We start from the raw sequence: 15,445 nt of genomic DNA on the forward strand, positions 1-15,445 counted from the left end.
TTTGACCTAATTGAGATCCGAACTTACTCTGTGATGATACTTGCATTATGGAATAGTGTTGTGTTAAGCAAAGAATAATTACAATATAATGGCATGCATTATTTTCATACCTTTTTTTTAAATTTTTTTTTTTTAAAAAAAAAACATCGGGTGATAAGTAGGGACATAAAAGTCTTGCTAAAATGAGTGTAAAAAATATAATGCTAACACCACTTTATTTATTATGGATGAGATCGATTTTCTACCAAAATGAATGCAGTACTGATGAATAAATTTAGCTCAATTTTTTTTAACCTTAACCTAAGCTTGAGTTTGAACATTCCAAAAGTTCGGTTTGACTTAGTTTATGTGCAACCCCTCACATAGGGACACAATTTTTTTTATTAAAAAATATATATATAAAATAAAATTAAAAAAAGAAAAAAAGTGCAAAGAATGGAATACTGGTAGCGTTGCATTCATCGTAGGCAAGAATTATATATTTATGGCATTACTTAATGAACAAATGGTAGCACTGAGATATAGGTTATTTCAGCTTGTAATATATTTGTTTATATTGGTTTTCTGATTAAACTATATTTCTATGTTTGTAAAATTAATACAATGGAATGGAGAGAAGACTATTATTATCAACCAAACGGTATGAACAGTTATTGTCATGTGATCTATTAATTAATTAATTTTTTATAAAAAAAAAAAAAGTAAATAAAATTAGTTTTTATATTTATTATATTAATTTTTGGTAATTATTTTCTTTTAACTCGGCATTTGCATCAAATTGTCCTTGCGATTTTTTAAGATGGGCTGTTAAGGCTGACTGACTACATTACCAGGCCCGATCTCCTCAGCCGCCCACTGGGCTGATTATATTATGGGCCTGGGCCTTCATGCTAAATAGGCTCAAAGTGAGCCATGATAATTCAGACTTGAATTAAAAACCAGTATTTGGAATGAAATTTCACTACGTGTTTGGATTTCATATTTATGAAGGAAAATAAAAGGGGTTAAAAAAAACCTATTATATATATATATATATATACTGTGAAACGTCATAGGAAAGACCATAAGAAACATCTCTGTTAAAGGCCAGGATTCACTAATCAAAACTACTATATTTTATAGCATTCTTTTTTAAGATTCATAGGAAGATAAAGAAGGTGTGATTCAACCAACTGTGATTCTGAACTATTTGCTTCAATATATATATAACATTCAACAAAGTCAATTCAAACTCTTCTTCCAAACTATTTGCTTCTACTACTTGCACTTTCCAATATCCTGTCATTACAAAAAAACACAAACCCCCCCCCCCCCAAAAAAAAACCCACCAAGAATTTCACATTCTCCCACTTGATTGTCACTAAGACACCGAATGTCGCCGGTTTCTTGACGGCGTAGATTTAGCTTCTTCGGGGTTGGCCGAACCGTGACTCTCCGACGAATCCGACCCACTATTCTCCCCTTGCCCGGCCTTGCTCAACCAGATTTTAGAAAAAATCTTCTTTGACATGAGCAACCCTTTCGTTCTACTAATCAAAGAAGTCTTGTCAACATGACTTCCGTTTCTTTCACTCCCGAGCCTCAAGGCCGCTACCTCAGCCTTCAAGGCCTTAAGCTCCTCAGCCGTGGCCACAGCATCCCAGTCTTCGTCTGTGTTAGTTGTGGCGGACCTTGAGCTCCCGTGGGACCCACTATTTAAGTCCTTGATGCCTTTAGGTAGGTCAGGAGTGCTGCTTCCAGATGATGCAGCAGCCCGGACCTGCTCAAAGAAGAGAACTTGCACAACGACACGCAATGGAAGTCTCTCATTTTGCACGGCATGCATGCATGCATCTATGGATAGCTTCTTGCAGTCCATCAGCCGGCATATCCTCTTCCTCTCGCTCTTGCTAATCCCGGGATGCTCCTAAAGAGAAAAACATCAATGAATTTAAGATGCTGTGTAAACAACATTAGTTGCAACAATGTACAAGTTCTAATATTAAAACAATGTTTGAAACTTTTTTGGAAAAATTAACAACTAGTTTGACAAAAATAAACATTAAAAAAGATATTTTTGAAATTTTACAACTTATTTCTGCCCCAACAAAGAGAAAATCATATGAAAATTATGTATATTTTTATTTTCATTTTTCTCACTGAACTAGTTTTTGAAAAAAAAAATAAATAAATAAATAAAATTCTAAAAGCTTAACCAAGCAGTGATTTGCAAGTAAAAAAAGTATCTAAACATATTCATATTATGGGTAATTAACAAAAAAAATGATATTTTGACCACATAACTATTCATTCCCAACCAATGAATAGATAAATTTAGCTTCTTTCACTTCATCTTCTCCTATCTTTTCTCTCGCCTTTTCCTTTCCTTCCAAAAATCCAAAATCCAAATATACCCTAACTTTTTAAAGATTGAATGAAGCTTTTTATTACTTGCTCCAACAAGATTCTAGTGCAAAATGCAACCCGTATAAGCATTTTCTCAGGCCTAATTTTCAAACTCGTAACTTTCCAAAAACAAAAATTTCAAACTTATCATAAGCCATGTCAAGCAACACAATCCAAAGACCAATTAAATATATCATATAATCTGAGCAGAGAGTAAGGATTTTGCAAAGCACTTACCTTGAGGTACATGTCAATGGCCCGATAAATGCTATCATGACCAGGTCGCGAAAAACCGGACACCATCTCAGCAAGATTAACAAATGTCGACAAAGGCAAGTTAGGATCCTTTGCAATTTCAGCAAGGTAGCCATCAACCAGTTTTGCCACCATAAGCTTTGAAGCTTCTGTCAAAATCCCCGGCCTTCTCATCTCACAGCCCTCTACTAATTGAATTTCAGCATTCTGATCTTGCATCACAAACTCCTCTAGCATATTATGCACTATCTCGACATCATACATCATAGTTTCACCTTCTGGGGCTCGTATTAGAAGATCGCTCACAGAAGCCTCCTCCAACTGCTGTCCTATTCTCCTCACAAGTTCTTTCTTCTCCATTTCTCCTGAATCCACCAAAATAGCTGCTTTTAACAGCTTGAACAAGAAACCACAAGAAACGCTGCCTTTCTCCACAGGCAATAGCCACACGATCACATCCACTATCAACTGACTCTTCAACATATCGCTACACTGGATCATACCCTTGCTAAATCCTGGCAACCTTCTCAAAGCATACGCTTTCAAGGCTTCTTCGACCACTTCACCAGAAATTATCCCTCGATTTTTTATATTAGTTATAACACGCTTGTATAAGTCTACTTCTAGCTCACACAAATCCTCGACCCACCAATCCTTGGGCACCACCCGGTTTCTGACACCGTTCCAGTTAGGATCGCTCGCGTTTTCCTCCAGGAGCTTTTTTCGGTTATAAGTATAGGACCAATCCACCTTGGAAATATCAACGGAGGCCTTGGAAGCTATGGCATCGATGCAGTGACTTGCCAACTTCAGTTCCTCAGACCAAGGCAACAGAGACTTGGTGGTCTGAAGAACAATTATAGAATCCTTCCAGCTCCGGAAAATGCTCGAGGTTAGGAAAACATCAACCTTGTAGATGAGGTTTCCCTTCTCAATTGTCTCGTGCATTCCAAGGTACTCAGCCGCACATCGAGCCGCAACAACGTTATAAGCATTGAGAGTGACAGTCATGCCATAACAGAACTTGGCACATATTTCAAAAGCAACGGGTCCACCAGGAATGTCATGAATGTGGACTTCATCACCATTTCCGTCATTCGTGGATGTAACGAGCTTGTGCAAAAGGGCGCTCTTCGACAAGAGAGGAAACTGCAGAACCATTTTTTTCTTTGAGTCCATCAGTTTTATGAGATGAATATGACAGTTACATATTATGAAGCACGGATATAGATACAGGATAATGATATGATATCATACGTAGATAAAACAGTAACAAAGGATTCAAGGCTATACTATAATCACACCTTGTGCAGATAAAACTTCACATTCCCTACGCTAACAACGATGTCAGTTGCCAACTCGGTGGCTACATACCTGCAAATCAGAATATCTTGGTTAATATTATCAATGAAACTTCAAAAATTGGATGGAAAATGATTTGTAAACAGAAAGTTTATACAGTAAACAAATCCAGAATACATGTCAATGATATTTTTGAAATTATAAGAACGATAGTGAATGTTTTGATTGGAAATGAAAAGATCACAAGAAGCCACATCATTTTGTACAAAAGTTATGTTTGTGTATCATTACTCAAATTAAATGTGTCAAGGACACGGAGGTGGCTGAGGCGGCGAAAGGGCGGCATTGCCATACGGCCGGGGAATAAGCGGCATCATCGAGGAGGGTACCTCCGGTGTCGCCAAGTGGTGCATTGGGGAGTGATCGTGTGCCCTTTTCGCATCTTGAAGAAGATCGTCATCGAAATGTTTTCGAATGGAAGTTTGATAAAGTCTTGTTATTGGTCCTTACCAATTTTTCGTCCCCAGCTATTTCCACTCTGTTGATTGCTAACTAGCACTTGTCTTCATTATTTTTATTTTTATTTTTATTTTTTTATTTTTTGAGTGTCATAATTGTGGAGTTTGCAGCCCTTGGAGGTGGAAAGACAAAGTGATCATGTTTGGTAATTTACAGCTTTGTATTTTAATATAAATTGTAATATTTAGAATATAGAGAGTTGTTTTGTATATTGAAGATGTTTTATTCTATGCATAATTATTTAATTTCATAGACATTAAAAAAAATTCACTTGTAAATTGAATGAATGAAGAATTATCACTCTCGACCATAATGAATCGGATTATTATTATAAATAACAATATTTGATATGTAGCTACAAATAGAACATAGCATCAGAGATCCACTGCAGCCCACAAGAAGTTCTATCTTCTCCTCAATCATTCAAGGGATAAAAGTTCGATATATATATACAAAATGTAATAAGTTTTTCAATTTTAAAGAGAACCATGATCTAGAAAATTTAAGCACTGTCATTCGAAAAAAATCTTAAATGTCATACATCAAAAAATTCCCTAGTACTTTTTGTTGCAAATTTGAGGTTTCAATTTTTGGTTTGGGTAAATTACACTTGCACCCCCTGAGATTAGAGTTTAATACATATCACCCTTTGACGTTTGAAAAATTACACTAACCCTCTTGTCATTGTAATTATTTAGACTGAATGAAGATATTGAACTCATAAACTCTCTTTTTTCTTGATTTGCTTTACTTCCTCTGCTTTTTCTCTTTTTTCCTTTTCTTTGCTTTACCTTTTTTTTTTTTTTCAATGTAATTTTCTCTATTTTTCTACTATGAATTGTTGCATTTTATATAAGTAGGGAGGTTTGTGAAATAAGACTATTAACCACAGGGGTGAGAATGTAATTTCAGAACATCAAGGGGTGGGATGTAATTGGACTAAATCTCAGGGGGTGTCAGTGTAATTTACCCTTTTTGTTTAAATCATTTCAATTTTTTTTCATCCCAAACGAAAAGATAAATGAACCGAATCTGAATAATCGATATAATCAGGAAATGAGGGTTGAGCAATATATTAACCTCTGGAAAATTAAAATTCGACTTGATCATATGGAAGGAAAAGTTTTTAGTGAATTTGTTGATGAACCAATGTAGCTAGGGAACACAAATTATGATATGGCTACAAACAAAATGTTGAAAAGGCTGCCTAAGTTCTATCAGGATCCAACAAAATCCTCATATGAGTTGGTCATATTATATACATACTTTAAGTGACAAATAATCATGTTGGGCAAACTCTAATTCAGATTGTTAAATAAATCCGGATATATAATCGCTAAATTTTTGTATATCAGATACTTGTATTGGGAAAAAAACAAAACCAAGTCGGATACAATTCAATCATATATCGAGGTAAACCCAAAATGTTGGCACCAGCCCTGTCACCTCTTGAAAGAGCATTACAGAACTTACTTTTACCGAATTTGGAACCAAACAAAATATCAATTCATCTTTGAAAGAATCAACAGCTCCATCACACATCCTTAAAAACTTAAATGACCAAACAACAGCTCTATCACACATTAACAACCATCCCAGAAGGGAGATTAATTACCAGAGGCCTATTTTGCATTGCACAACATTTTATACAGGCATAACCCAAAGTATTTTTCAGCAATGCCTTTGAGTTCTGTCCATCTTTTCTAACTCTGTTTTTTTTTTTTTGGGATAAATAAGATAACGTTTATTGAAAAAGCATCAAGATGATGCAAAGAATACAATGCCGCTCAAACATCAAATGGAAGAGAAAACTCACCAACTCCTAACCAAGAATATCCTCTAAAAAATCTAAAAAAACAAACAAATCCAGATCAAACTTCTGTTCCAACCAACCATACAAAACTATAAGGAGGCGACTCTCAAGCCATGAAAAGCTGTGGTTGGGCTGGGTCAGGTACCCATCAGATCGTGGCCTTAAAAATTCTAGTTGAAATTACATATTGGTACTAGCACGATGGCAAGTGCTCATTTGCCCTCTTCAAGTTTTGTTCATCTTTTCCAAAGTCCAACTTTTATGATGGTATTTATAACAAAATTTATCCATCCAAATTACATATTGGTACTAGCGTGATGGCAAGTGCTCATCTGCCCTAGTGTTGTAGCATGGATTTGAGTCACGGGAATATATCTCTCCGCTAAAAAGCGAGGCAAAGTTATCTACCTGCTACACCTCCCAGATCCTACGATAATATGGGAGTTTTGTACACTGGGTATGGACCCTTTTTTTTAAAGATTATCTACATAAAATGTGACTGGTTATGACTATTGAAGGATCTTATTTGATAACATACTTAAACTAAGATCACATCACACCCTGGATCCCTGATGCCAAATACATCAAATAATTTTTCCGCATATTGACATCCAATTTTGGAGAAAACATAAGTTTTTCCATAGTGACTATTGCCTCTCAGTAAATATGCAACCCACATATCAGTGTGATGGACACTGCCAAGAATCAGGGTTAGCATACCAAGTTAAACATGTGAAAATACTGAACAACGGTAACAACTGTGCAATTTTCTCCAAAAAAACAAAGAAATTTTTTGTTTTTTGAATCTTTGAAGATTAATATGATAATCGAAAAATTAAAAAATAAGAAAAATAATTGCTGATGGAACAGTTTCCACTATCCTTAATTAAATATAAGAAATAACTAATAAAAATTTAATCACTTTCTTATGAATCCAATATCTTAAAATTGACCCCACTAATATTAAGAGAAAAAAACAAAATAGAAAACGACAGCAAGTCAATAATCAAAGTACATAAAGTGACTATTCATTGTTGGCAAGAACATGGGCTTGGCTGAACAAACAATGAACGACAAACCAAACTCACAAGCCTCACAAAGTGTACGCTAAGATATACCCTGTCTAATTTCATTTGGCAATCTAGAAATTACTAGCCACGAGCAGAAGTTCACAAAGAATCTTGACCCTATTTCATGTCATACCAGATTTTTATGTGAAATAATATTTAAAAAAATAAAAATAAAAAAGAAAGATATCAAATTTTGAAACTTCCCCCAAAAAGCCCCAAGGCTAACCATCAAACTTAACAAAGAAAAAATGGAATCGATTACAAAAATATCAACAAACAGAAACAAACTAAAATGCATCACAGTAAAATGGAAGGCGAATTAAATTTTTGAGCAAGAAGGAAGAAAAATAGGCGAAAATAATCGGGTGATTGAAGATCTCACCTGACATTGTTCCCATCAGTCTCGAAGGAATCCGGCTTTGATCCAAGCTTCATGAACTTCATCTTGGCAAACAAACGTTTACTTCCGCTATTCCTCCGGCACCACAAAACAATCCTTCCTCACTACTCAACTGATCACTTCACTACCCGATTAAGTGCTTCACGGTCGCCACCACACATCCCCAATGACCGAACATAACCCCAATCGAGGAGAAACCTCCAGGTAAAGGAAATTAAGCCCCGTATGTGGGTGGGGACCAGATTTCTAAATATGAAGTAAATAGAGTCTCAAAGAGATGAATGATTTATGCTGCACTACGACCGAATCTTGACAGCAACAGAGGCCGAAGCAATCTGAGAAGAGAGAGAAGATGAATTTGTGTAATTTTTTTGTTTAAAGAATAGGTTCACTTGAAAGGGAAGAGAGTGAAAGAAGAGGTTGTTTCCTTGGTCAGCGGCAAAGTCCACAGACTCCGGGTGCACCGAGTCAGCCAAGGAGACATAGCCAACAGGCTCTCAAGATTAAAATAATTCTCAAAATCAGAGACACCACCAAGCACAAATCTGACTTCACTCACTCTCTACCCTTCTCTCTCCTACTCTGTTCTCTCTGTTTCTTGGTTTTCTTTATAATATAAAGCATAAAAGATTCACACCCACTAAAAACCCTAGTGCTCTTTAAAGGTTTCAAATTCCAAACTCAATATAGAAATCAGATATACATAAATGTCATTTATTTCACCGTTTGAAAAAAAAAACTCAGCAATTTAAAAACAGCATCTTGGTAAACCACCAAAAACGGCAGACAACAAGCATCTATGCAAAGTAAAGGAATAAATGAGAAGATCAAGAACAACATGAAGTGTTGTAAATATGTATATCTTATTTAATTTAATGATCAATCAAACAAAATCTGAGGAACCCAACAGAATCATCTCAGAGAAATTAGAGAAAATCTAATAAACAAATGAACCCATGATCATCACCAAATGTTAAATGTGAAAGAGAAAGCTATAAACCCACATGAAAGCAATCTATGTTCATCATCAACCAGTGATCAATAGACAAAACCCAAAAGCCACTCTCCATGAATACCCCAACAAAACCCAAGAAATCTGCTTCAAATAGAGTGATATCAACATTGTGTGTCTGTGTGTATGTGAGAGAGAGTAGAGAACAAAATCACAATAGCTGGATTGAAGCCATTACCATATGATTGGCACACAAACCACCAAACAAAACCTAAAGAATTCACTTTCCCAACACACCCAACAAAAAATGAGATGCTTCTAGTTTTCTACAGTGCCAAACACCCAAAAACACAACAAAAAAAAAAGGGGGGGGGCAAGCTGAGGATAAGCGCTTACCAGTTACCAGTATTGTTGGAATTGGAGCAGGCAAACTTTCACCACTTCCTATTTCTTTCACGCAACAAAGACAAAAGCAAAAGTAAAAAAACCCATTGAAATTCGTTCTCTAAATGTTTTTCTTTTCTTTTTTCTTTTTTCGTTTTTCGTTTTTCGTATTTTCTCTTTGATTTTTCTGGGAAAGTAGAAATCCTTCACTCTGTTCAGTTTGAGGCCACTGAAATTAGGACACCCATTTTGCTGTGTATTGCACGCCAAACCTGACACGCAGCTTTCTTGCCCCCCCTTCTTTAACGTGGAGTACTACTTTGGGACTTTTGTGAAATGACCCCTCACTTTTGTCCTAATTAACATATGAACCCTTCTTTGTACCATAAAAAGGCTTGTCCATCAACTCAGACCTTTTCTTGAGAAGGAGGTTAAAAATTATTTTTTTTTAATTTTTAATTCATTTTGAATAGTATTTTTTTTACATTTTTTATATATATTTTTAAAATTTTAAAACATTAATTTTTAGGTTTCGTTTGGCATGTTATGTTTGGACTAAAATATTCATAAAAAAATAAAATAAATTTTTTATTTCAATAAGATAAAATATCACATCTAAACTATAATTATTTCATTTTTTCTCTCAAAAAAATAAAAAAATCAATCTTAAATAAAACTTTTTAACCTCAAACTAAAATAATTAAAAAATCAAATAACCAACACACATTCCAAACAAAGTCTACTCATCTTCTCGAAACAACCCTCAATCTCTCTTTCTCTTTCCCATTGCACCACTCTTTTTCCAATTCCAAATCACAGTGATTGTACTGTTTATCTTCTCTTACAATATTATGATAACAATTAGAAATTTAAACTCTAGAATATATTTACATTGTTTTTATAAATATGGATTAAAATTATATTAAGTTGACTCAAAACTTGATTATAAAAAATAAAAAAAAATTAAAGTTTGCTTAATGTATAATGTAGATTTGCATGACAATGGTTCCACTATAAACAATGCTCCATCTTATAGATGTATCCCATCTCTTTTGTTTAGTTTGATGATTCGGAATAAAGGCATATGAAATAGTATATTATTAGTATGTGTGTTGAATTAAATTAATGTTCCAAGAAATATAGTGAAAAGAGGTGATCAGTGCATAAGAATACTCTTTGGAACTAATCATAGAATTCCTTACTTGTAAACATGAGGAGTTTAGACAAGCTTAAAAACGAATGAATTACAAATATTATGATTTATATTGACAAAGAACTAATAATTTAGAAATAATGAGTAAAAATCTCAATCCGAATCTTGTGTCCATAAGCATGTACTCATGTTTTTATGAGAGTAAATCCAACCATAAAGTAACAAAAATGGACGGTTCCTAAATGATTTGTTAGTGTGACAACGGTTCAACTTAACTACAATTAAGAATGAACATCTTACTAGCCTAATGAGTAACCCCCCAATAACTTTTGTTTTTGTATTTGTATTTGATTCTAGTTAAACCAGTCAACAATCCTAGTTGTTAAGAAAGTTTACTCCTCTCCTCACTAATTAGGATTCGAATCATCTACTATTTTAGTGGAAATTCAATGATTTAAGTAGGTCAACTAGCTACTTCTAATTTGATTGTTCGAATCCCCTACTATTCAAATGAAAGTCTTTTGAATTATAAAGATGGATCCTAATACTGTGTTTGGTTGGGAGATTTGAGGAGAGATTTGGAAAAATGAAAAAAAATAGGTGAAATGTGAATAAAATATGTCTATATTTCACATAATTTTACACACATTTTTCATTTCCCTTTCATTTTCAAAATTCCTCCCCAAATCCTCCAACCAAATACAGCGTAAAAGTTTTATCTTAAGGGTATTTTGGGCATTAAAAAAAATCCTATATATCCTCTGTACCAATTTGAATTCCACCCATCCAAAATCACCAAAAACATAACTTCAACATTAGTTAAACACAAAACAACTTATTTGAGTATCTATTCTATTATATAAAACTTACAACTCAGTAAAATTTTATTTAAAAAAAATTATTCTGAAATTCCTCTGCAACTGTCTCACATTTTTATTTTAAATTTCAAACTTTTATACTTCTTTATTTTTTTCTCTTCATCTACACTAGTTTTTATCATCAAGTAAAAAATCCAATTTCCATAACACATTCATCAAGTATGCCCACCTCCAAATTTAATTGTATCATATTCTCTCTCCTCCCAACACATGCCCACAGTAGCGGTACATTTTATTCACAAAAATATATAAAACCCATCACTCCCCCTCATTTTAAGGGCCCCCAGTTCACTCCTTTCCCTCCCTCAGTGGGGGTATCCAAATTTGGACACATGGTGCTGACTGTCACTATAAATGCATCTACAAATCCTATGTAACATGAAAATTTGATTCCCTAAGAAACGATTTTTTTTTTTTGTTTTTTTTCATTCTTTTATTTATTCCCACATTGCTTCATATTTCAAACTAGTTGGACCTTGTAATTTAGAATATATTTCTTAGTGGAATTTGTTCATAAAAAATAATATATGTATAAAAAGTAAAAGTAAAAATAAAAAGTCATGGTGGTCAGATTTTGAATTTGAAATTAGCTATAGTCAACGACTTATCGTCATTCGTCATCGTCTAAGTGGACTCATTATTCACGCCTAATTTTTGAACCAATAGAATCTTCAAAAAAGTTCATTACAATTTGCTCATGACTGATAGGAGTATAAAAATGACCCGCAGCTTGTGGGTGGCTCAAAATCCACACATAGTCCGAGGTGGGCTTGGCCTGTTTAGACCCATTTGGGCCCGGGCCCAAGCCCAACCCAAGACCTTGGGCGTAGGTCATCATTTTGAAGCTCGACACATAACCCAGCCCATTGGCCCGCTTAAAACCCACTCAAGGCCCGGCTCGCCTGAGACCTAGTGTCTTTTTTAGTGAAAAATTATAAAATTTTAGTAGAAATTTTTTTAAAAAAAATGTTCAGGCCCACCGGTCCACCCAATGCCCGAATACCCCCAGAGCTTAGGCCTAATTTTCTGACCCATGGGCCGACCCAAATTTTGGAGAGAGCTCACAAGGCCCGACATGGGTCGAATTGGATAAGGCCAAATTTACACCCCATTGGCTGGCATATGTCGGTTGTGTTTGGGAATAAAAATCACATAGCAGAAGGAGAGTATCATAAATTTTTCAAAAAATTTTAAAATCATGGAGATTTCTGTGATTCAAAAATTTGTTTCCTTCACAACTCACACTAATTTTATTATATTAAAAGAAGAGAATGGCACAAAGTGATTGCTTGTGTGAATAATATCAATAAAGGATATCGGACTAATGAGACTTTATAAACCTAATAATTAATTTGTGAAGAATGAGTTTATCTTAATGATCCATAAAATTTGTGCATTTGAGGCTCGACTTCTTCTACATTATCCTAATTTGGTGATCTTAATTTTAACTACATGATTTGTGGGTAATTATAGAAATGGGTCCAATATATTATAAAAATAAAAATAAAAAATGTTTGAAATAAAAATGATCCGCTTGTTGTTTGGTATATTTGCCGACATTTATCAAAATGGTATTCTATATATGAGTAGTATTGAGATTATCATCTCCCCAACTTGCATCGAATCCCTAGTTTTGTGGAGAATCATCTCAAAACCCAATTTAGTGTACCAAACCATGCCACAAACACACACGAAAGAGCCAACTCTTGGGGAACATTAATGGAACAATACCAGACAATGGGGACCCTAATATGACCTAGAAGTTTTCCAAGATATTGTGTGGTTTAGAGAGATTGAAAACTTTGCTAGCCATTGATACCCTTCTGATTATGCCTTTTGGCCTAATTAATATACCAATCACATTTACAACTCACAAAATAAAACTCAATTATGTTTCTTAATGGTCTTATCACTATATGTATGCACATGGCCACCGATGCCTTTATTCTAAGTAGATTGCTTTTAACACTGTAGTCTAGTGTTTAATTATCCAAGTTAGGCCAAAGGGTACCCTAATCATAGCAACCATTGGTCTTGATGTGTTGACACATAGTTAATGGGGGTGTGGATCGCATGGATCCATCAATATTGGATGTCATGTATGTGTCAAAGTATCATACTTCTCATATATCATTTTAGTCTTATGTTATAATGATATTTAGAAAAAGAAGATAAATTATTTGGCAAGCTTCTCTTTAGTTTTCAATGCAATAGTTATTTGTGAGTTTCACAATATTGCAGAATTCACAAGTCTCTCATGATATTTTTCATTTGTGTATGTATGTTATGAAATTAGAAAAACAAATACACACCACCACAAAATTTTATTAACTTTTCTACATTTTGTGAATTAAACAGAACATAATTTTACATATTGAATTGGACAAAATGTTGAAGTATGTCAAAATAAACATTATCCAACTGGGCACGTCACCAATATCTCAAATAATGGCTTTGTTTGACAAAGGTTTTTTTTTTTTTTTTTGGCTAAAATCTACGACCAAAAAAAAAAAAAGACAAAATAGACTAAAATAACTAAAGCCTTATTTGTCATAACCTAAAAAAGTTAAAAAGTCACTATCTTATTTAAGTCACATCACTTCAAATCTAACCCATACCTAACTATATTTCATAAAAAGTCAAAAAATACATTATTTAGTGCCATTTTGGAAACTTGCCAAAAACGCCACGTTTTTGGCTTGCAAAGGAAAACGTGAAGCTGCTGAAAACGCCTACAGATGCATTTGGGAACAACAAAAAACGCAGCACCCAATTTACCAAACTACCATTTAGAATATTTTAATTAATTAATTTAAAAATCAAAAAGTAAGAATATTTTGGTCATTTTAGAGTGATGTGACACTTTTAAAAAATATTAAATCAAAAATCAAAAAAGTCAGTTTTTTACTAACTTTTCAAATCACTTCTAAAAAAGCTAAAAAATTTGGTAAAAAGCCAAAAGCCAGTTTTTTACCAACTTCCCAAAACAACCATTAGATCATCTCAAACAACTCCTAATAAAATCAAATGTCACATCAAATCAATAATCATTTTACTTTTTTTTCATAAATATCACATCCAACTATAAAAAAATCTAACCATCTATCCAAATACAAATATTTTAACCTACTAAAATAGTCAAAAACTAAAATAACCTACTAAAATAGCTAACTTTCCAAATGATATGTCAGTTTAATAGATATTACCCTTTATATATTTTATTAATGTAGTGATGACATATAAGATAGCCTTGTTTGACGTATACTAAAAAGTTAAAAAGTTAAAAAATCACTATCTTATTTAAGTCACATCACTTCTTTACTACATCACTTCAAACCCAACCCATACACAATTCATATTTCATAAAAAATTAAAAAATACACTTATTTAGAACATATCGAACAACCCCATAATATAGAAATGTGGTTACAAAACTTACTCTACTAACCTAGAGTTAACAAAATATAGTTGTCAATGCCATTTTTTCTTTTTTCTTTTTTTCTTTTTTGCGTCTTTATGCCATATAAACCAGACTTTCCCATATTCCAATATTAAAGGATTAAAGTAAATTGTTCTTTTGACTGATTTGCATGCCAATTAAGGGGAGGAAAAAGAAAGCAGATTGGAAAGAAAGAAAAACTTTGCTTACCAATGAATTTGAATTCTCCTTTTATTTTTGTAAAAAGATACTGCATAAATTGAATAAGTCTTTTATATTGTCCGCCTCTGGTATGTTGATTAGCAATATAAGACGGTATTGAATTAAAAAGTGAAAACCAATAGATATACTGTTGCTTATGTTGCCTAGTAAATCGGCACATTTGTTCGCCTCTCAGTAGTAATGATGAGAATGGATATTACTTGCCAATTTACACATGTTGAGAGGAATAATAACTTTAGAATAGTAATTTCACGGCTCTCAATTTCATATTTTATATACTCTTGATTTATATTTTCAAATTATAATTTGTTATTAACATGTTCTTCCTATTATCGTAGCTTCTAGATTTTCTAATTATTCTTTTGTGCAATTTTATTGAATTCTAATATTGTAAGTATAACTTTAAGAGTAGTTATATTCCATCTTTTAGATCAACTTGTTTTAATCGACTTGTCATACTTTGCATGCTCTTATCATCAATATATTCTTATTCTGCTTGATTCACTCACTCCACATAATAGAATTCCGACATCAGTTTTAGACATCAAAACATCTCCATCACTTAAAATACCAAAATGTTAGCAAGTCAACTATAATTTAGGTTCTTAAGAGTTGTTTGTGTATAAATGTATATGGTTAGGCCAAATGGTTTGTGGGCTATCTAAAAAGTAAA

General features: G+C 33.5%; 1 protein-coding gene across 5 annotated transcripts; it reads right to left on the minus strand.

The window, feature by feature from the left end:
- Positions 1-1,175: 1,175 nt before the first annotated feature.
- NPY2 (Phototropic-responsive NPH3 family protein) lies at positions 1,176-9,441 on the minus strand. Of its 5 annotated transcripts, none has more exons than XM_082897686.1 (5): positions 9,093-9,441; positions 7,727-8,079; positions 3,945-4,014; positions 2,623-3,789; positions 1,176-1,906 (listed from the first exon to the last, which is right to left on the minus strand). In XM_082897686.1, the coding sequence occupies exons 2-5, from the start codon at positions 7,786-7,788 to the stop codon at positions 1,361-1,363; spliced, it is 1,845 nt and encodes a 614-aa protein (XP_082753812.1). In that variant the 5' UTR covers positions 7,789-8,079; positions 9,093-9,441; the 3' UTR covers positions 1,176-1,360. The 5 variants fall into 5 exon arrangements, with proteins under 5 accessions (XP_082753812.1, XP_082753814.1, XP_082753813.1 ...); XM_082897688.1 differs by lacking the exon at positions 9,093-9,441 and adding an exon at positions 8,935-9,064; XM_082897687.1 differs by lacking the exon at positions 9,093-9,441 and adding an exon at positions 8,749-9,051.
- Positions 9,442-15,445: the final 6,004 nt, after the last annotated feature.

Source organism: Camellia sinensis, chromosome 12 (genome assembly GCF_055761805.1).
Source record: "Camellia sinensis isolate YWXY chromosome 12, ASM5576180v1, whole genome shotgun sequence".
NCBI classification, from domain to species: domain Eukaryota; kingdom Viridiplantae; phylum Streptophyta; class Magnoliopsida; order Ericales; family Theaceae; genus Camellia; species Camellia sinensis.

Excerpts from the sequence above, each read along its gene's own strand:
- NPY2 (XM_082897686.1), bottom strand. The coding sequence starts at position 7,788 with ATGAAGTTCATGAAGCTTGGATCAAAGCCGGATTCCTTCGAGACTGAT. Across the intron at positions 4,015-7,726 it reads ACTGATGGGAACAATGTCAG|GTATGTAGCCACCGAGTTGG; the intron begins GTGAGATCTTCA and ends TCTGATTTGCAG. Across the intron at positions 3,790-3,944 it reads TGAAGTTTTATCTGCACAAG|TTTCCTCTCTTGTCGAAGAG; the intron begins GTGTGATTATAG and ends ATGGTTCTGCAG.